We start from the raw sequence: 22,858 nt of genomic DNA, 5'->3' as shown, positions 1-22,858 counted from the left end.
CTCAAATGCTTCCAATTCTCCTGCCACATCCGTTCCCTGCTGGGCCTTCTCCTTAAAACCCTTCTCTGGTCTCTCCCCTGAATGAGCAACTACCACTGCTGAAGTTTGTGATTTAAAAAAACAAAAATGTATTCACCACACAAGAAGATTACCTCAAGACCTTGTTCGCCACATAACTTTAATTTTAATAGCAGCTCAGGTGTCAATTAACAGTAAAGGGCTGAGTGACTTACAGCACTGCGTGTAATGCTCTAAAAATCTTTGGGTTTGGGGCTTCCCTGGTGGCGCAGTGGTTGAGAGTCTGCCTGCCGATGCAAGGGACACGGGTCCGTGCCCTGGTCCGGGAAGACCCCACATGCCGCGGAGTGGCTGGGCCTGTGAGCCACGGCCGCTGAGCCTGCGCGTCCGGAGCCTGTGCTATGCAACGGGAGAGGCCACAACAATGAGAGGCCCGCGTACCGCAAAAAAAAAAAAAACTTTGGGTTTGAGTGAAAAGAAACACAATAAAAACCGAGTTCCAGCCGATCCAGCTGCCCAACCAGCTTTAGGAACCAGTAATTCATATCTGAAAGGGCTGGGGTTTGAAAAGTCTGTGTCCGTCAACTTTGAAAAAACGTCTTGCCGTGGCTTCATGGGAGCCTCCAGATGGTCACAGAAGTAGGCAGAGACCACCGAGGTTCAGAAAAGTCATCTCGCTAAACTCAACACAGCACCTAACAGCCGCTTTCTGAGGGCTCACCCCACAGGGACCGCCGCAAAGCAGTAGTTCTCAACCAGAGACGGTTTTGTCCCCAACTCCCCTCCCCGAGGACATCTGGCAATGTCTGGAAACGTTTTTGATTGTCACAAATCGGAAGGGATGCTCCTGGCATCTCATGGCGAGGGCTGGGGACGCTGCCAATCATCCTACGATGCACAGGGCGGCACCCCCCACCCCAACCATGACAAAGAACGATCCAGCCTCAGGTGTCAGTACTGCTGAGGCTGAGAAGTGCCAGTCCTAAAGTCACGCGAACCCCCCTAGGCATCCACTCTCTTGAGTCCCTCTGAGCACCTCACTCAGTAGGCCCTGTCCCTGGTGGCGGGGGCGGGGTTTATACACACAGACACAAAGGTTCGCAGCCTTGAAGGGGCGGTGGAAGGGTGCCAGCGATGCCTGATGCCCACTCATGAACTCTCCCCCACACCCCGCCCCGCAATGCCAGGCACCCAGGGATGCTGAGTTCAAGTACTCTTTTTAGAGAGTCTTCCAAATTTTTAAAAATCCTTCTAAGTAAAAGAAACCCCGCTCAAAAGAAGCTTCAGCACTTATTACCTCATTTAAACTTCACAGCCATCCAGTCGGGTCGGGACTCAGGATCACCAAGCGACAGAGGAGGAGACTGGGGTACACAACAAGGTTTAGGTAACTTTTCCAAGGTGAAACAGCCCTTGAGTGGCAGAGCCGCAGGCCCGGGCCCTCCGGGTTCCGAGGCCACCGTGGAACTGCGCGGTGGGGTCCCAGCCGACGGGGGAAGGGGGCGTTCTGATCCCAGCCCTGCTTCCATCCGGCTCGCACCTCCTCCGCAGCCGCTGCCCTTCCCTGGCTGGGAGGTGAAGGCATCCAAGGCGCCGGGCCGGCCCTCTAGCACGGCCCTCACCAAGGAGGGCGGCTCTCGGGGTCAGAGGTGGGGCCTGGGACGTGAAGCGGACACGTAGCGTGGGGCAGGGGCAGCTCCTCCCACGGGCCGCCGCGGCTGCGCAGAGAGGACCCTGCCCCGCCTCTCGCGCCGTGCGGGTTCTCGCAGATGCCAGTATGGCGGGCCAGCTCCCGTTCCTGCGCAACCACGCTCACGTGCGAACGTGGCCAGCAGCACCTGTAGGAGCTACTGGTTCATGGAGCAAGTCACTTCCAAGGCCCATCACCTGTGCATTTAGGGTCCCCCAAACTTGCCCGCTCACAACATCCGTCAGGAGCCTCTCTGTGCCCCTCCAGCAGCCAGCCAATACCTAGAAATCAAGGAGCAATGACGAGTCCCTGAGGTTTCCTTATTTTTTCCTCCATTGAACCGCTCCTCGGTTCCCTCAGTCTGTCTCTGCTTTTGTTTCACAGCAAGAGGCTGCTTGTGGACGAGGCGGGCCAGCGGTCCTGCAGGGACCAACGTCACTCTCCTCCTCTGGCTGAGACTGATGCCGGACTTGGACATTCATGCCCCAGGGCTCGTCCCGTGTCTTCATTTCCTGGTGGTCACACTTTAGTCTGATCCACAGGTTCCTGTTGAAAACCACCCAGCAGGGCACCTTTGCATCCAGAGGCCTGTGACAATGAAGAGACAGCATTCAGGCAAACTATATTCCGAGGCACATTTTTTTCTTCTACTTTGCAAATACACATATTCAAATCTAAAATTTTTGTTTCAGAAAACAACAGCCAACCAGATTCTACAGATGTTACCCCTTTGCCGTATGAGCGCCAGACCAGTTTTTTAAATGAGTAAACATTACTCTAAAGCTAAGCTCCCCCACCGACCACTACCCAGCTATTCCTTTCAGCCACCCACTCCCCCTCTGGGACAAGCACTATATAACCAGAGCATCCCTTCTCTGGATATTTCTTACTGGTATGGGACACTACTGTAGCCAGAAATCAACAATTCTGGTCAAGAGGGAGAGGCCTAGGGCACCAGAGCTAGGAATCTAGGTGAAGCCACAGCGCCCCCTGTGGCTAACTGCTAAGTAACCCAAACCTTAGGTCTACCTGTCAGATTTCTTGTGGTGCCCACCCAGGAAAGCTGAGGGCTGGGTTCAGAGCAAACCCCTCCTGGGGAGATTCTCCTTTTGCTCTGCATCACCCCTGGGGGAACCCTCAAGATCCCAGTCGATAAGAAAATCATGTCCACCGTGTACAAGACCCTTTGTCTCTCTGACTGCTTCCCTGAATGTGTCCACCCAGCATCATCTATTGATGGCTTTATGCGGGCCAGCCACTGGGTCCAGTACTTTGGGGATGGAAATGACAAGACACTCTTCCACCCACCATGGAATTTCTTGAGTGAGGCAGACAACCAAGGAAACATAGTGAGACAAAGATTTGATGGAGTGCAGTGGGCTGGGGGAGTAGAAAGGAGGATAAAGTACCAGGGAAATGGGTCGGAGGGGCTCTAATGGCAGACAAGGTGTTTGAGCTGAGCTTTGAGGAGGAAACACAGGAAGACAGATATGGAGAGAGGGGAAGGCATTTGTGGGGGATGGAACATACACAGCCAATACCCTTCCTCACTTGTCCCTTGTCCCAGCTGCTTCCTATTCCTCCCTCCCCTCCTAATTCACCATGGGTCACAGTGACTGTCCAGCTAGAGAAGCCACCCACCTTTCCTGGCTGCAGCTCCCCTCTCTGACAAGGTCCGTGTCTGAATGGATTCCTGTGACTCTCCCAGCCCTCACACTTTGACCCTGCCAAGGAGCACTTGGTTTCCTGAATCCTGCACAAGCCTATCCACAATCTGGACACTTGAGAATTCAATACGTGGGAAGTATTTCTTATGCAGGGGATTCAGCAAAGTTGAAACCATCCTTTGTCTCTAAGAAAGAGGATTCATCCCAGGAAAGGAGAAAAGGGGCAAAGGTGTCGTGCCGAGAGAAGTTTCTCTGCACATTCTCTGCAGGCCATTATGACTGTTATACACCCTCGCTCATGGCAGAGTGGGTCCTGAAGGTGCAGGGAAACCCATTCACCCTGGACAGCAGCATTATCCTGATACTCCTGTCTCCTTTGGAAGAAATCATCTTGAGCTAGAAATCTGTGCTGCCACCAGGGGGCAGCAGAAGACCAAAGCTTTACCTGAAAACAGCTAACTTGTTAAATTCTCTGCCCAGGAGGTAGAGCAGCCGTTCCTAACCTTGGCTGCAAATCAGATTCACCTGGGGAGATTTAAACAACACTGACGCCAGGTTCCCACCCCCAGAAATTCTGATTTAACTGGCCCGGGGTGCAAGCCAGCATCACACTTTTTGGTCTCCCCACAAGAACTTTAATTTTGTTTAACAGAGAAAGTATAGACGAGGAGAAGCAGCAACCTCTCAGACCATTCTACATTTCAGCCAGGGTGAGAACCACGGGGCTAGATAGACCACTGTAACTCAAAGCATGGTTCACAGACTACCAGCATCAACATCACCTGGGAGCTTGTTAGAAATGCAAAAATCTCAGGACCCACCCCAAACCTATTGAATCAGAATCTGCATTTCAACCAGATCTCCAGGGGATTTGTTTGCGTATTAAGATTTGAGGAATGCTGGTTTTAGTAACCAGAAGGGCCCTTGGGGAGATCCTAGTCCTACACCAAACCTGGTTTACAGATGTAGAGGTTGAAGTCCATCTGCTCAGACATTGGCGATGCGTTGGGTGGGATGGCACAGACCTCAAAACCCTGACTCCCGGTCCAGTACTCTTTCTCCCACAGCACCCAGAGCTGGGCCTGGGCACCAAATGGCCATAAACAGTGGCGCGAGTTTGGTGAGGTTTTGGAACTTCCCCATAGCTCTCAGCATGCGGACTGTGGGCATCCCAGAGATGGCTAAGTTACCATCCCGGCTCAAGGCACTTCCATCCTCATATGTAACTCAAAACACACACACGATATCAGCCAAGCATAACCTCTCACCTTGAGTCACGCTGTGGGACCATCTCTAAATCTAGGAAGAAAGAGAAGGGAAAAAGATCAGTGTGGACTGATGTGTGGCCAGGGAAGGTTTCCTGCAGGCTGGACTTGTGAGAGGGGGTGGGTGAGATTTCAGTGGCTGGTGGAGGCAGAGGCAGCCTTTCAGGCCAAAAGACCAAGATGAATGAAGGGTATTAATAAGGCAGGAAGGGGATCAGTGTGACCAGGGCACCAGGTAAGGATTGGGCAGCAGTGAGAAATAAAGCTGGGTTGGGGGAGTGGCTCAGAACACAGACAAGGCCCTGAAAGCAGACAGAGGACTGCGGGGTAGAGCTGATTCAGTTCCTGGGCTGGAGGCCACAGTGAGCCATAGAAGGCATTGAAGCCAGGGTGGAGTCTGGTCCTTGGACAGGCCTTCTGGGGTGTATCGGACATGGTACAATGGAGGAAGGGGCTACAGGAACCCTCATCCTGGGAGCTCACTGAGGGTACGGCTAGAGGCTCGTTCATCTCAAGGTCACCAGCATTTGGTAGAGCCTTGGCCTTGGCAGGTCTCCTCCAGCTGACGATATGCATGGGAGGCCAGCCTTCCACCCAAGGGCCATTTAAGACTCAAGGTCTAGATCAGAACAGGAAATTTAAGTCATGCTCTTGTGACCTTGGGCTTGTTCCACCACAGAGTCAGGATGATAACAGAAACTCCCTCTTAAGGTTAGTACGAATTATCTGTGATAAGGCACTTTCCATAGCTGGCATCTACCTGCTGCTCCATAACACGAGGACTCCCTTCTGTAAGGCCAACTGGCCCGAGGCAGGGGAACAAAATCAGATTCACAGGTTGCATCAGACCGAAATTCTCCCGACCACCCAGTTCCAGTAACTGCCCTGGAGACATTCCGGACCACCCAGTTCCAGGAACTGACCTGGGGACTTTGAACCCAGCCCAGCCTTCCTGCCTTTCGAGGGGCGGGACTAACGGTCCCCCAGGATACCCGAAAAGACCACCAAATAAGGAATACCCTGCGCCCTCCCAGATTCACCACACCCCTTTCCCTTCTTCCCCTATAAAATCTTGCCCAACCCTCGCCCGGGGGCAAGTGACTTCTCTGGCCCCTTTCTCTCGGACCAGTGAACCTCGGCCGGGAGCGCTCCCTAATAAAGCTCACTTGAAGCTTTCCTCCGTTTCGCGGTGCCGTTTGTTAAGATCCGACCTTACACTTTCTACTTCTTAACCCCTGCTCTTCCCAAGGCCTCAGAAAGTTAGCACCACCTTGGTATCCCTTTGAGTTGCTCCTTCAATCTCTTCTCCTTCCGTAATTAATGGTAGCATCTGTTGAGTACTGTACCCATATAAAAGCACAAGCCCATTACATCCTACAATAATGCTTTGAGATCGGTTCTATTCATTCCCTGATTTAAAGATGAGAAAGCTCAAGGACAGAGTTTTACATGCACACAAGAAGGGTTTGAATTGGGTTACCATGTCAAGCACCCCTCTCCTAACCACGCTTTCATATGGCCTCCAAGTGAGATGGCCCAGGACTCTCCATGGCTCCTCCATGACCCTCAAGCTACACATTCTCCTTCCACAATTCCTCCTCTGACAGCTGTAGGGACCAATCTCAACTTTTTGTCTTCGGCCTTGGTCTTCTCCTTTGATCAACAGAACCATATTTCCAAAGGCCAGTGGGATATAGATCCACATGGATGTCTGTCTTCCTCTGAAACCTAACCCACCCCAAGTTCCCAGCCCCTCCCTCTAGCCTGAGCCTGTTAGCTCATGCCTTGTACCTCCTAAGTTCATTCTATCCAGAAGGGTGGCCATGCTGGTCTCCATCCCCAGTGTGGGGTCCTGGAGAGCAGGAATCTGTCCTCAGGTGCCTCTCGCAGAGCCAAGCACAATCAATACAGGACTTACCTATCCCTCCAACCAGCGTCCCCTCCTAGCTCTCCTATTTCGGCTCACAGCACTGTATCCTGCATCTGGTCCTTTAAGACCTGAAACTTGGCCCTGGACCATCCCTCTCCAGCAGCTTCCTCATTCCCCCAATATCCTCTCTGCTCAGAACCGCCTCCCAACTGCCTCTTAGGTTGTTCCCTTCCCCCACTTCCCAACAGACCAACTGCTCCCCGCCCTCCTGCCAGCTCAGGCCAAATCCAAGCCCCCTTGAGTCTTGACCACACCCTGGCCCCTATTAGAGTTAGTTCCCAGTGTATACCTTAACGCAATGAACCATAAACTCTCTGGGGGCAGGAGCTGTGTCTTTTTATTTTTTGTCCCCATGACACCATTCACAAAAATTAGCACACAAAACCACTAATAAACATATTTTGAGTAAAAGAATTTGGGGATTTAGTTAAAGCAGAAAGTCTGATTCAGAGGGAGCTTTTTTTTTTTTTTTTTTTTAATTAACAGCATGGAAGTTGTATGTATTCCCAACACAGAAACTTATAAAACTGCCCACTTGGGCTTCCCTGGTGGCGCAGTGGTTGGGAGTCCGCCTGCCGATGCAGGGAACACGAATTTGTGCCCCGGTCCAGGAAGATCCCACATGCCGCGGAGCTGCTGGGCCCGTGAGCCATGGCCACCGGGCCTGCACGTCCGGAGCCTGTGCTCCGCGGCGGCAGGGGCCACAGCAGTGAGAGGCCCGCGTGCCGCAAAAAAAAAAACAAAAAAAACTGCCCACTCCCACAGCCCATATCACCCTGCCCCTTGCCATGCACACCTGCCCTATTTTTATTGATTCATTCATTTATTCTGTTTTCACCCACTGATGTCTGTTGACTATTCATTCAACTACTTCTTGAGCTAATGAATGAAGATGTTAATGGTCACCTGATCCGGGAGAATTTACACTTGAATACTGGAAATACCTAAGAAGTTTGTGAAAAGTACAATCCTCAAGACCATTTCTAAAATTTACTGAATCAGAATCTCTGAAGGAAGGCCTGAGGGCTTCCACTTTTATTTATTTGTTTTTAACTTTTAACTTTTCCTTTTAAAGTAATTTTCAGAATTATAAAACAGTTTGAAAATAACAAAGTTCCCATAATACCCTTTACCCAGCTTCCCCAAACATTAACCCTCAGGTAACTGTCATGCAATGATCAAAACCAAGAAATTGGGCTCTCCTGGTGGTGCAGTGGTTAAGAATCTGCCTGCCAATGCAGGGGATGTGGGTTCGATCCCTGGCCCAGGAAGATCCCACATGCCGCGGAGCAACTAAGCCCATGAGCCACAACTACTGAGCCTGCGTGCCACAACTACTGAAGCCCACGTGCCTAGAGCCCGTGCTCGGCAACACGAGAAGCCAGCGCAATGAGAAGCCCGCTTGCCCCAACTAGAGAAAGCCCGCGCACAGCAACAAAGACCCAAAGCAGCCAAAAATAAATAAATAAATACATTAAAATAAAAACAGGAACGCTTTTTTCTTTCCACTAGTACTTCCATGGTTTCATTTTTTTACATTTAAATTCATGATCCATTTGAGTTTATTCTTCTATATGGTGTGAGCTGTGAATTCATTTTTATCTTTTTTGAAAAGACTACTCAGTTGTCCCAGCACCATTTATTTAAAAGTCTAGGGCTTCCCTGGTGGCGCAGTGGTTGAGAGTCCGCCTGCTGATGCAGGGGAACATGGGTTCATGCCCCGGTTCGGGGAGGATCCCACATGCCGCGGAGTGGCTGGGCCTGTGAGCCATGGCCGCTGAGCCTGCGCGTCTGGAGCCTGTGCTCCGCAATGGGAGAGGCCACAAGAGCGAGAGACCCGCGTACCGCGAAAAAAAAAAAAAAAAAGTCTATCACTGCCTCTGAGATTGGAGATCCCATCTTTGTCATATACTAAATTTCCATTTGTACTTAGGTCTATTTCTGCATGTTCTGTTCTGTTCCATTGGTCTGTCTATTCATGTGCCAAGGCCACTCTGTCCTAATTACAGATGCTTCTACAGTTTGTTTTAATGTCTGGTAGCTACCTACCACCTCCAGCCCCTGCCCTGCTCTTTTGTTTCAGTGTTTCCCTGGATATCCTAGCAGGTTTATTTTCCATATGAACTTTAATATCAACAAACTGTGCCCCACAAAATAGCTCCAAGAAGTAAGCAGTCCACCAGAAACTTCCTGGAAGACACTCTCAACTACCAGAGTTCCTCTGGCCCAGCCACCAAAAACAGGTGAAATCTTGCTCCCAGTATCAATAATAAGCCAACCTATGGGGCCTTAAGACTCTTCCTTTTCTGGGAGCCCGGCCCGTAATGGAAGCCCTGACAACCATTCCCAGGGGTCACCTGAGCCCTCCAGTGCAGTGCCTGCCTCCTGGCTGGTTCATCGGGGCCCCACCAACAGATGCAAGAAACCCTTCTCTTCTAGAGAGCTCGATGTCACAGGTCACCTGTCATTTCCACGATTTCCATGATCACATGGAGACGAAGATGCCCGCCGCACCGGGAAGACCACTGTCTTAGGGAAGACCGCTGTCTTATCTAGGAGGACCTTCTGCGCCACCCTTCCACCTACGGTTCCACTTAGACCTACTTAGAGAAGATACAATCTGTGCTCCCCCCAAGTACGAACTTCCTTTTGCCCAAGGGGTATATGCAGACAATAATCTGAGGCTTGGAGTTTAAAAAAACTGTTTGACCATTATAAAGACCACTGCCTAAACTGTTTCCACCTATAGAATCATTTACAGAATCACCTTCTTAGTTTAACTCCTACCACCTCTGTAAGTATGAATGAATTTAATTTCTAAGTGTGATAAACTTCACACTATAAATAAATCCTTTTCTATGGATGATTAGCAAGAGTCTCTCAGTTATTCCAATGCGCAGCCGGGTTTGGGAACCAGGGGAATACAACAGACAGGACAGGGATCTGGCAGCCCCAGGGGTGCTCCTACACCCTAACAGGGTCCTAGCGAACAGCTGAACCCGCCACACCAGGCGGTGAATAGGGAAGGCTCAGCAAGACCAGGGGAGTCCTCCAGCTGAGAGTGGTCAAACCATCAGTGATGAGTACCTGTCACCATAGCTGCCTTCCCAAGCTAGGTGTATTCTGCAAACTCTAGAATGGTATCTCCCTCCAATCTTCCAGCAGCCCAGTGAGGTAAATTCAGGTATGATCACCATTTTATGGGAACAGAGAGGTTAAGACAACCAATCAAGGCAGACCTGGGGTGAACAGAGGCATGTCACTCCAGCAGCCATGCATCCTTATTTCCAAGACCTTGGATTCTAATGACATTATGAGAGGTAGAAAGCGCAGCACTAAGTCCCACTCTCTACGCTGCATGGCCATAGCCCAGGGTGAAGTTACGTGATGCTGGATCCTAGAATGGGCAGGAAGGGATTGACCCTGTCGTTTCATAAAGGAGAAACAAACCCAGAAAAGGAAGAGACTTTCTCAAGATCACAGCCAGTCAGTGTCAAAGCTGAGAACAGAGTCCAGGTCCTCTAAGCAGGAGTCTTTGCAACCACCTGCAAGGCATTCAGGAGTTTAGAGGCAAGGCAAGGCTGCCCCCTGGAGGAAATACTGGAAAACTGCAGGCATCCCTATCCTGAGACCCTGGGCAGCTTCACTCTGCATGATGGATTTCCTGACCCTGTACCTCCCTGAGGGTTTCTCCTTCTTTATTAGTGTCCCTCTGCAGAACCCCCCAGGACTCTGTTGATGAAGTCATATCAGGGGTCTAGCATACACAAAGTAGTTTTTCCTCTCACTGCATCCTTGAAATCACTGGCTCAAGAAACACCCGGATAGAGATGGCTTTTCATATATGAGGCGCTGGGATGGGTGCGTGGGGACAGAGTCTGAGAAGGTGACCCTGCCTATCCACATGGAGGTTATGATGTGTTGGGTGTCTCAGACACAATCTGTGGTGAGCAGAGAGCTGGAATGGGACGGGGAGGCAGGGGAGGACCAGACGCCAACTAAAGAATGGAGGGTGGGACTCATGGGCATCACATCTGAGTTAAGTGTGAAGAGGAAAGGATTTCAGGACTGAAGATGATGGTACAAAATTCCCGGGGAAAGAGGGAAAACAGGGCCAGGGCCTCGCCGCATGTTCCCTGGTGCCTGCCCTTCCCCTCAGCCCCTCACTGCCCAGCCACCAATGTCCGACTCCTTACAAAGCGCCCTCCCCTGCTGCACCTGCCTCTTCCACAGGTCCTCCCCTACCTGGCCTTGATCACATCTCCTGCAGTCACTCAATCCCAAGCCTGAACCCTCAGATCTTCTGGTCCTTTGTAGGCCTGTCTACAGAGAAATCTCTATGGTAATCAATCAATAAGCTAAAACTAGTTCTTGTGTACCTGCTGCAGAGGATCCAGAAAATTCCAAACCAACCTCTGCCCCAAAGAAAAAGAAATCATCTCAGGGGAAGAGTAGAGGTGCAAGGAAGTGATGGAGAGGGAAACATTCTCTGCTAGTTCTGGGCAGCTGTGCAAGGGGAGCCCAGGCCAGAGGGACTTTGGGGGTGACTGACATCAGATTAGGAGGCATGGGTAGGTGGCAGGAAGGCAGCAGCAGAGGCTGGGAGGCAGGAAGGCCCTGGGTGGGTCTGCAGGTCAGCGCATGGCCTGACTCATCCGGCTGAGAGGCTAAGGGGTAGCCTTATCGGCCGAATATTTCCCCAAAGGCACTGAGGAGCCACTCAAGACTGGGACACCTTGAAAAGTGTGTTTACAGAGACTCCTGGAACAAACCGTGTCCTTTGCTCTGCAGCTTCTCAAGGTGGCGGGGGTGGTAGGAGGGAGCTCTGGCGACACAGCTCTCACAGCCCCTGAGAACCTGTCCCTTTGGGGGAGCTGTCTGCCCTGCAGCCAGTTTCTTCCTCCAGTTCTCAGGGCAGAATTTGTACCACCCCAGGATGACCGGGAGGGGAAGCCACAAGGTCAAGGCTGGGTAGTGGCTGAGAGAGAAGAGATGCCAAGCCCTGACCCCGTGCAGTGCTCTTTGCTCACTGCACAAGCCCCCTCCAGCACTGAGTCTAGGCAGGAGGTGTCAGCAGAGAGTGGCTTGGGGGTGGGGTCCAGAACCTCCCGAGCATGCTTCTGAAAATGGTGTTTCCAGGGGTGGCTCAGATCCTGCCTGTGAGTCACAGAGCACTGAGTCAAGAGAGGAGACAGAACTGACATACAGGGAACAATTGACCACAGGATGCAATACTATCACTAAGTGCCCTAGGAAATCAGAACAGGAAGGGGGAATCAGTGTGAACAGCTGTCCAAGAGATGACCTGAAACCGGTGTCCAACTGAGCACCAAACCCCTGAAAGGGGCAAGTGGGGAAAAGGGGCTAGACCCACCAGATATGAAAATACATTGTTTCCCCGGTGGAAACCAGACTTCCACAAGAATTCCACAAAAAGAATAAGCTGCCCAGTCCAAGGTAGTAATCCTACCCCATAATAATCGTTGGACACATGGGAGCGGGTACTGATTCGTTTGTAGTCATCCCTTCCGGGCATCAGCAACAGAAATTCCCCTGAAGAAGTAAGGAAGGAATGCTTTCTTAGAGATAGTTATATGTTCTGCTCATCTGTCCATTCATCCATTCATCCATCCACCCTGCATTCTTATGAAAAGATCTAAAACCTTGCTGCTACTCCTCTGCCCTTCAAAATGCGAGGCCCTATATGTAATAAGGAAACAAACAGAACCACAAGGTTGAATAAACGACTAAGATAGCAAGTCCAAGACAACCATAGTTTCTCCCTCCGTTTTCCAACGGAATTCACATTCAAGAGTCTTCTGGAATCTTCTCTCCCTTCTCCTACCTCACCTCTACGCCCAATCCCGGACCAGGGCCTGGCAAGTTCACGCCCCCAACTGCTCTGCGCCCCTCCCTCCTCTCTCCTCCTCCTCTCCCCACCTGCCCGCGCCCCAGGGCCCTTCCCACCATTCAGGGGCACCCTCGATGCCCACCTGCAGCCGCTGTCGCCCCCTCCAGCCTTCGTCCACCCGCCGTTTGTCAGCAATACGAGTCTGAGCTCACGCACCGCGCGCTCAAGCGACGGTGGCCGTCTGGGCGGACGCCCTCGTCTCAGACAGCCGCTCGCGCCGCCTCCTCCGTGCGCTTCGCGTCCCCGCTGCCCGGCCTCGCGCCGAAGCCAGGCGCGTGCCTTCCGGGTTCCCTCGGCGCCTGCGCCCTCGCCTGGCCCTAGCGTGTTCTGCCCCGCCTCCTCCTGTTCACCCAGCAGAACCCCACCGGCCGCGCCCCTTCCCAATCCCGTCCCCCGGCACGAGCTGCTGCACGAGCCCACGTCCTCCCCGGGACCCGCTGCGCTCCCGGCAGGCGCGGTCCACCCTCCCACCGCAAGACGGCGCCTCTCGCCGAAGAGCGATCCTCCTTCCCCACGTGTCCGGGGACCTGCCGGATTTCTGCCGGGAGACGCTGACACTTGGGAGGCGGCTTGGCCAGAGGAATGGGCTGCAGGCACTTTCCCTTTATTGATAAGGAAGACTTTTTCTATATTTGCCTTCTTGGTGCAGTGGGAAGCGCGTCAGTCTCATAATCTGAAGGTCTTGAGTTCGAGCGTTTTGCTGCCATTCACAGAAAATAATCTGCATTCTGGGATGGTGTTTACAGAGGCCCCGCGGGGCCCAGCATGTAAAGGGAATTCCACGTGCTGCCAGAGGACATAAGTAAATGCTTAGGTCCACACAGAGCCCATTCAACCGCAAGCCACGGCCACGAGGGACGATCATTGTCCCCTCTACCATAATAATAAGATAAAAACCCGTAAATGTGAAAACGTGCGGCATCGGCGCGACTGCGAGGAAATGGACACTGCGCTGCTGAGTGGTTCAACTCCTCTCGCAACATCCGTGAAAAATCTCGGTCTCCGAGAACACTTCCGATCTCCTTTTTCCCCAGCTTCCTCTACTCGAAGCAAGGCCGTGTCTCCACGTTCTTTTTCGGCTGTCTCCGGAGACTGTAACCTCGCTCCAGTCCAGACCCAGCTTTCAAGACCGGCTGTCAGTGCCGGTCCCCTACGTGGCCCCGGAAAGCAAGGTGGGGCGACATTGATGAGCCGGGAATGGCCAAGCTCTAACTATAGCTTTAGCTGAATCCTTCAGTTTATGATTATTCAGTTTACAATAGCTTCCAGTTACTTTGTGATTTAGCCTCTACTAATTATTTAGAAATATATTTCTTAATTTCCAAAATAGGGAAATTTCTAGTTTTCTATTATTTATTTCTATCTTAATTGCATCATGGTCGTAGAATATATTCTGTAAGAATTAAATACTCTGAAATTTATGGCTCAGTATTTGGTCAGGTTTTGTGTTTCTTTGTTATTATATAATTTTATTTATACTACATTAATATCAAATTAAACAATATACTATTAATAATGAGTTAATAATAAAAGTGTCAATTATAAATATAAATAATAAAATTTATTAAACTTATATTATTATATATTATTAAACTCTATTATTCCAGTATTTTTCCTCTATTAGTTTGGAAGCTGTACCTTTGTTTCATATTCTTTTAGTAATTAATCTTGAAATTACAACACTACTTGATTTATCAAGACTACTATTAATTTGGAGTTTTGCCTTCTTTCCAGAAAAAAAAAAATTTACAGTTGTTTTACTTTATCATTTCCAGTTATTACCCTCCCAACTTACATTTGTTTCCAATTCTCTTGGGTATATATCTAGGAATCGAATTGCTGGGTCACATGGTAACTCTATGTTTAGCACTTTGAAAAGCTACCAAACTGTTTTTCAAAGTGGCTGCGATGTGTTTTACAATCCCACCAGCAAGGTATGGGGGTTCCAATTTCTCCATGTCCTCAGCAACACTTGTTATTGTCTGTCCTTTTTATTCTAGCCATCCTAGCACATGTGAAGTGACATCTCACTGAGGGTTTGGTTTGCATTTCCCTCATGATGTTGAACATCCTTTCCTGTGCTTATTGCCATTTGTATACCTTCTTTTTTTTTTTTTTTTTTTTTTTTTTGCGGTACGCGGGCCTCTCACTGTTGTGGCCTCATCCGTTGTGGAGCACAGGCTCCGGACGCGCAGGCTCAGCAGCCATGGCTCACGGGCCCAGCCGCTCCGCAGCATGTGGGATCTTCCCGGACCGGGGCACGAACTCGTGTGCCCTGCATTGGCAGGCGGACTCTCAACCACTGCGCCACCAGGGAAGCCCTGTATACCTTCTTTATAGAAATGTCTATTCAAATCCTCTGCCCTTTTAAAAATTGGTTTACTTGTCTTTTATTGTTGAGTTATAAGACTTCTTTACACCTTTTGGATATAAATCCCTTGCCAGAAATATTTTTGCAAATGTTTTCTCCCCTTCTGCGGGCTTTCTTTTCACTTTGTTGATGGTTTCTTTCGAAGCATTCATTTTTTAAATTTTTTTATTTTTATTTTTTATTTTTTGCGGTACGCGAGCCTCTCACTGCTGTGGCCTCTCCCGTTCGGGAGCACAGGCTCAGCAGCCATGGCTCACGGGCCTAGCCGCTCCGCGGCATGTGGGATCCTCCCGGACCGGGGCACGAACCCGTGTCCCCTGCATCGGCAGGCGGACTCTCAACCACTGCGCCACCAGGGAAGCCCCGAAGCACTCATTTTTGACAAGCCTTATTTTTGAAGAAATAAACATTGCAGATAGAGTTGAAGCTCCCTTTATATCCTTTTATGATCCAATTTCTCTACCTCTGTCTCCATAGTTTACCACCATTGTGAATTTGATCTTTATAATTCCCTACATTTAAAAAAAAAAGTGTGTAAAATACACATAACATAAAATTTATCATCTTAACCATTTTAAAGTATACAGGTCAGTGACATTAAGCACATCCACACTGTTGTGCAACCATCACCACCATCCATCTCCAGAACTTTGTTCATCTTGCAAAACTAAGACTCTGTACCCATTAATCTTCCATTTCCCCCTCCCCTCAGCCCCTTGTAACCACCATTCTACTGCCTGTCTCTGTGTATGACCTCTCTTAAGTACCTCATATGAGTGGAATACAGTATTATCCTTTTGTGTCTGACTTATTTCACTTAGCATGTCTTCAAATTTCATCCATGTTGTAGCAAGTGTCAGAATTTCCTTCCTTTCAAAGGCTGAATAATATTCCATTATATATATTTTATATATATAACAATATCACATTTTGTTTATCCATTCATCCATCGATGGACACTTGTTATAGAGACACTGGGAGTCTATTTGTTACTATAGCCCAGTAGGATAGACCTACTGTTGGACTCTACCGTCTGTATTATATTTTTCAATGGATGCTAAATAAATATATCATTTAGAGACACGCTGGCTACAGGAGTCAGCAAACTACAGTCAGCAGACCAAATCTGGCCCACTGCTTGTTTTCATAAATAAAGTTTTATTGGCACACAGTTGCATTCACTTATCTGTTGCCTATAGCAGCTTTCATGCTACAGCAGCAGAGTTGAGTAATTGGGACGAAGACCACAGGGCAAAGCCTAAAATATTTACTATCTGGCCCTTTAAGTAAAAGTTTGCTATTTCCAGGGCTATAGTAACAAATAGGCTCCAACATGTATAACAATTCGAATACAAGTTTCTCTCCCATGAAATAACCCAAAGGGGGAAGCTTTTCTCCACGTGTGATTTGTGGACACGGGATGCTTCCATCTCATTGTTTTGCAATCCCCTCGGGCCTTCACATCGCTTGCCTGGAGGTGGTCTAAGGGGACAGAGAGCCTGGAGGGGACACCCCACTCCTTTAGCATTGGCCCAGAAAGGAGACACATTCTTCATTCATGATCCATCAGCAAGAACTAGGACCCAATAATATCTCAATGCAAAAGATGGTACATTTTGTCCCTGGCTTTGTGCCTCTTCCGGTGAACTCTAAGCGACAAACGTTAGTGGACAGCTAGCTGTCTCAGCCATGCCAACACCAAGCAAAGAGGCGGGAGGATGGAAAAGACCAGAAAGCAGGCCTATATGGCTTGGTTCAGGGAGCTGGGGCTTTTTCAGCCTGGCAAAGGCCAGACAAAATATCACACCCACCAACGTGAGGAAGTTGCCCGGAAACAGAGACAGGCAGCTTTTGACGGGCACAAAATGCCAGAATTAGGATCGGGACTTTGAAAGCCTCAGATAAAGCGAGGTTTCACGAAGTAGGTAGTTAAAAGGACAGCTCTTCCTGGGATATGGTTAGACCAGTGACTGGAGTCTTAACCTGCGTCAAGAGTTGGGTGTTGTTGGTCTACCAACACGCTGATACAATCTGAAAGTTTGTACATGGACATACGTTGCTTCTTGAGCTTTCTTAAGAGTCCAAGAATTCCAGAAAAGTTATAAACGAAACTAAGTCTGGTCTAAAATTCCTTCCCCAACCTGGAATTTGCTGAAAGGGGGCATAAGCAACCCATCACGATGAGTTTGTTGTTTGAAAGAACTGACCGGGTATCCAAGCCATTTTGGTTTTTGCTTTTCCATTTTATCAATTACAAAATAAAGAAATCAGTGGTAGAAAAAATAACAAAGGAAAAAATCCCTAAGTTACATAATAAAAACCTGGAGAACAGGCCAGGTGTGTGCTGGGTGGGAGGGGAATGGACAGATGACCAGCCAGGGAGGAGAAGGTGGGGCTGTGGGAGGTGTTAGAGTTGCCTGGCACCCCGAGGTCACCCTCCGAGCACGCTGGTCTTCTTTGGGTCTTCACCAGCAGGACCGTGGCTTGCAAGTTTCAATACAAGAGCTGGTAAACAGTGGCACTGTTCTTGGAGCCCGTGACCAGGTACTGGTTGTCGGAAGACACATCACAACATAGGATGTCTGTAGACTCCTCTACCTGGAGGGAAAGAGAGGCCACAGAGGAATGATATGCAGGGGCCAGACTGGGGCCGGAGATGCACACTTCACGCAGGTCTGTTTCAGGGCTCCGTGTAGACCTGAGGCCCAGTCTGGAGACCGGGCCAGGTTCAGGGCTCAAGGTGGAGCCCAGGAGTTCCTAGGACCTTGAGTCCTTGTTCCCTCAATGTACTCAATGGCCCTGTTTGCCATCTCAGAGGTACTTTCCAGCACTATTTCTGGGGCCCGACCAACTGGGAGCTGGGGCTGGAAGCTCCAGCTGCCTGGGTTTGCACACGCCTCCATCCAGTACCTGAAACAATCTTTGTAGAGAAGGTGCAGCTATGCAGCGGATCGACTCATCCAGTGTGGACACAAAATAGCTCCCTGGCGAAGGAAAGACAGATGGAGGGGCCAGAGGCCAAGCCTGCCTTCCAGTCCCAGCTCTCTGCTCCCGACTAGACCAGGGAAAGGATCACTCCTTCTCTGCCTCAGTTTCCCCATCTATACAACTCAGAGACATGACCCAAACCATTGCCTCATCTGCCCGCTTCCTCCTGCCACTCCCGGGATTGTGGTGAGGGGCAATGAACAACTGGACAGCCACATGGGGCTTCGAGCATCTTCCGTCTGCCGATGTCTTTGGGCTGTGGTTCCACATAGGAAGCTACCATTACAGACAGAGCCAGAAAAGGAGAGGGGGTGAGCAGAAAAAGAAGGGAGGAAGGGTAGCCAGGCTGGCAGGGGAGAAACACCGGTGACAGGAGGAAGCAGAGGCGAGGGCAGTGGGAAGGTGGCCCTGGACCTTGGCCCGGCCAGTGCTGGGGCTGGAGAGGGGGGAATTAAGAGCCTGAAATAAGGCTGGGCCCAGACTCTACAGGTGAGTAGATGCCTTGTCAGGTGACAGGGCACCCAGAGGTGTCCCCTGCCTGCTCACTCACCACAGGAGGAAAACTTGAGATTGTGGTGGTAGACATATTTCTGCAGGACAGCCTTAAACTTCTCCCTCCGGTGTGTGTGCAGGATTACGATGTCACTCATTCTCAGGCCCACTAACAGCCACTCCTCACTGGGGTCATGGGCAATGCTGAGGATCTGTTTGGAAGGAGGTTTGGGGTCAGCGCACAAAGCTGCCAGCGCCATCATTCGTGGCCACCTCTTCAAACTCGGACTCTGCTCCTGCGGGCACCGACTCCCAGTCCCCAGGGGGACTGCACTCAGCACAGCCGCAGCTGTCCGGGCACCTCATGCTGTAAATCGTGTTGCTGCAGCCTCTGGTAGTTCCTCAGGTCCCAGGAATACAGTCTGGTGTCTTCACCTCCCGTCCAGAACTTATTGCCCGTGATGTCCACACATCGGGACCCGTACATGGGGACTTCGTGCTTCCTGGCGGGAAAACAACTCAGAGGTTCATGCACTGCTTGGACCCTCAGAAGTTTCGGGCCCAGGAAGCCCCTAGATACGTAGCCCAAATGCGTCCTCCACACCGACTCACCTAGTCCTACTGCAGAGGAGAGAGTGAGGTCGGAAAAGAGGCCCAGGCTTCCCCAAGGCCTCACCGTCCAGCCCTCCCCCAGGTCATACCTGATCAAGATTTGGTTCTGCAAATCCCAAATCTCAACAAATCCTTTGAAACAAGCCAAGCAGATCTGGGCGTTGGAGGAGACAGCCAGGGAATAGCACATGGGGCCTGTGGAGGCCAGCTGTGCCCTGATGCGAGGGGTGGGCGCCAGGTCCCAGAGAGTCAGGGTCTGGGACAGACCCCCCGTGATCAGGCTTTGCTCATCGGGGGACAGCTTGCAGGTGAGGACACAGTTCTGACGGTCCTGTAGGAATGGGTGACATTCTCAAATCATCTCCTGGAAGCATGGGCTCCAAGTATTAGGACACAGGTCACATCTAGGCTCCCTGAGCCTTCTGCATGACCCCTCACCTGTAAGTTCAGCTGGGCCTGGGGGGCGTGGTCCCAGGCATGCAGGGCACTCTCATCCCACACCCTGATGTAGCCATGGCCGCACGTGTACACGTGGTGAGTAGAGCTGCTGATGGCCAGGGAGTGGACTTTCTTTCCATGGCGGAGTTTGCCAACCTTCCAGGACTTATGTGGGGTCATCTGCCTGACCACCACTTCATCTGGAACGGGAGGCTGGGGTGCCCATGAAAGGGTCACAGCCTTGACCTGCCCTCATCCATGGGGGACAGCCTTCCCTGTCCTCTGACTCGATTCCTGACCCTGCATCCAACAGCTCCTCTCTGACCCTCAGGCAGGACTGTGTCCTCAGCTGGGGTCCCCAGACCACTGACATCCTTCTGCACTAGCCCAGGATGGCCTCCCTCATAAACAGGCCACATTTTGAGACACTTCTGAGTATAAGCAATGAGAGCAGAGCCTGGCTCAGAGTCTCCTAGGATGTAGCTCTAAAAGTGACCCTGTCAGCTGAGGCCCTACACACTGGTGATGGGAGGAGGGTAGCTTGGGTCCAAAGAAGCAGGAAGTCCAGTGCACCCACCACCTATGGGAGAGAGAGTGAGGATGTGGACACACTGCATGCCCTCACCTTCTTCCTACGAGCTTCTTGTTCCAGGGGTAACAGGAAGGGAAAGATGCCATGTTTAAAAAAAAAAAAAAAAAAGACACTTACAATTGCTCTGAGGAATGACAAGACTTCTTCACTGGGACGAGGTGAAGGACAAGGCTGACCTGCAGGGAGACACCAGCGGCCAACCACTCAGAGAGAGGAGGTCTGGCAGCAACAGCGTCACGGGATCCAGGGAGAAGACTGCTCTCTCCACCCAGGAGCTCGTTCCAGGTCTCCCATCCAATGCCCAGCCATGGGCTACATCCTGCCTGCCCGCACCGTCCCAGCTGGGACTTACCGACCTCGGATCCTGGTGGGGAGCTGTGACACACAGAGGAGAGAGGGGGAGTCAGGGCATGAGATGGATGGAGAGCTCTGTGTCAGGATCCCTCTCCCCGAGACAGTTCGCTCCCCCCACCAGTCTTGTTCAGGTGAGACCTACCTGAGGCCAGGCTCTGCTTCTTCTGATTCTGCCTCGGAGAGCTGAGTGGCCTGCAGCTCAGATCTGTCCAGGGCCTGGGGGGCCCACTGCTGTGGACTCACACAGCTCATCTCCTGATAAGCCAGGTCATGCTGCCTCGGGTAGCGTGGGAGCTGCTCGGGGGGACCACACGCTTCGCCCAGCTGGGACTGTGCATGGTGCTCGTGCTGGGAGGAAATGCCGGGGCTCTCGGGCACATTCCTCCTCTTCTCTGGTTCATCATAAATTGTGAGTATACTGAACGAGGCCTCTTCCTTCTCTTCACTCATGGTCTTTGATCGACGAAGTACCTGAGCTACCAGGTTCGAGGGCTTAGAGGAATGAGCCCGTCACCCAGATCCTGGGTTTCCAATTCGTCCCGATGCCCTGTAGCAAGAGAGAGAAAAGATGCTGACACGCAGACACAATGTTCCAGGTCTACTGAGAAGGCTCAGAGAACACTCCTCTGGGGGAGAGGATTCAAAAGACTGGTCACCAACTAACTTGTGATACTACATGTTGGCAGCAATGGTGTTGAGGGTAAAATTTCACACGCACGTTTTGAGACGTTAGTACCAGGTAAGTTATGTTTTTCCTTCTAGACACACAGACTGCATTTCCCATCCTCTAAAATCAAATTCACCCTTTAATCTGACTGTATACTTTTCAAATGAGGGCTCACCCCCAACCCCCGCCACAGGTAAAATAAACAAGAGGTAGGACTTCCCTGGTGGTGTAGTGGCTAAGACTCCAAGCTCCCAATGCAGGGGGCCCGGGTTCGATCCCTGGTCAGGGAACTAGATCCCACATGCATGCCACAACTAAGAGTTCACATACCACAACTAAGGAGACCACGTGCCACAACTGCCTGCTGCAACTAAGACCCCATGCAACCAAATAAATAAATATTAAAAAAAAAAAGAAGAGGGCTTCCCTGGTGGCGCAGTGGTTGAGAGTCCGCCTGCCGATGCAGGGGACACGGGTTCGTGCCCCGGTCTGGGAAGATCCCACATGTCGCGGAGCGGCTGCCCCGTGAGCCATGGCCATTGAGCCTGCGCGTCCGGAGCCTGCGCTCCGCAACGGGAGAGGCCACAACAGTGAGAGGCCCGCATACCGCAAAAAAAAAAAAAAAAAAAAAAGAAGAATGGCTAACTTTTTAAAAAATAAATTTATTTATTTATTTTCGGCTGCGTTGGGTCTTCGTTGCTGCACGTGGGCTTTCTCTAGTTGTGGCGAGCAGTGGCTACCCTTCGTTGTGATGCACAGGCTTCTCACTGCAGCGGCTTCTCTTGTTGCAGAGCACAGCTCTAGGCACGTGGGCTTCAGTAGTTGTGGCATGCGGGCTTAGTTGCTCCATGTCATGTGGGATCTTCCCAGACCAGAGCTCGAGCCCGTGTCCCCTGCCTTGGCAGGCGGATTCTTAACCACTGTGCCACCAGGGAAGCCCCTAGAATGGCTATTAAGAAAGAAAAAGAAAAAGAAACACGAGGGCAACAGGAAACTGCACACACATCGCAGTGTCTCTTGCCACCCTGCCCCACGTGCCCCCCAGAGGGGAACACGTGGAAGAACTCAGCGGTCCTGCAAACAAGACGTTCCCTTTGGATGGGGCGAGGCTGTAGAATGATGAAGAGTCTGGCTGGTGGTGACTTAATCTTTCCCATCCTAGGGGATAATTCTGAGAACTGAATGGAGTCATGCGTGTAGAACACTCATAATTATATCAGGCCAGTGGCAAACACTCAATACATGGCAGAGAGTGCGCTTACTTGGAGGTTGTGCCAGGGACCAGAGCTCTGAGGATTTAAGGCAGACCAAATGCCTTCCTTCAGGCTGCCCAATAGCTATCCCCAGAAGGCCCTGAGGAGACCCAGTGTTCCATTCTCAGGATGTATTAGCAGCTCCAGGGAGAAGACGATGTGCAAGGCTGGGGAGAGGATCCTCCAACTGGAACCAATGCCTTGAAGACCAGGCTCAATCCTTGGCTCTCAGACACCCGGGGGTACCCAGGCTGCCTGCCCTTGGCAAGATGTGAGGGCAGCTATATGGCCAGACTCCACTCCTCCTGACACTTGGAGGTCTCACTGTGTCTTTGGCCCTGAACCAAATACTTTACATAGTTGGTCCCATTTCATCCACACAGCTGTGTGGGCCACATTTTACAGGTTTTAAACACTGAAGCTCTGAGCAGGTGAGCAAATAGCTAGAAAGCACGGAGAAGAGGTTCAAATTCTGCCCTGTCTGGTTCTCAGCAGTCTGCTTCCTACTTCCCCATCAGAGGGAGGAAGGCAATATCCACCACAGTGACAATGCAGTTACTCTCTGACCCAGCACTTCCACTTTCAGGCATGTATCCTAAAGGTGCCCTCA

The 22,858-nt window shown here is 50.9% G+C and overlaps 1 protein-coding gene across 1 annotated transcript; it reads right to left on the bottom strand.

Annotated features, from left to right (window-relative positions):
* Window positions 1-17,345: 17,345 nt before the first annotated feature.
* Window positions 17,346-20,778, bottom strand: TLE7 (TLE family member 7; the record flags this gene model as incomplete). The annotated part of the gene is made up of 9 exons (XM_082677063.1): window positions 17,346-17,450; window positions 17,763-17,836; window positions 18,391-18,544; window positions 18,694-18,835; window positions 19,034-19,275; window positions 19,383-19,595; window positions 20,092-20,150; window positions 20,327-20,349; window positions 20,471-20,778. 9 exons carry the CDS (start codon window positions 20,776-20,778, stop codon window positions 17,346-17,348), a joined length of 1,320 nt encoding a protein of 439 aa, XP_082533189.1.
* Window positions 20,779-22,858: the final 2,080 nt, after the last annotated feature.

Source organism: Grampus griseus, assembly GCF_964374135.1.
Source record: "Grampus griseus genome assembly, chromosome: 19".
Taxonomy (NCBI): domain Eukaryota; kingdom Metazoa; phylum Chordata; class Mammalia; order Artiodactyla; family Delphinidae; genus Grampus; species Grampus griseus.
This window is presented reverse-complemented; position numbering and strand designations above follow the sequence as displayed.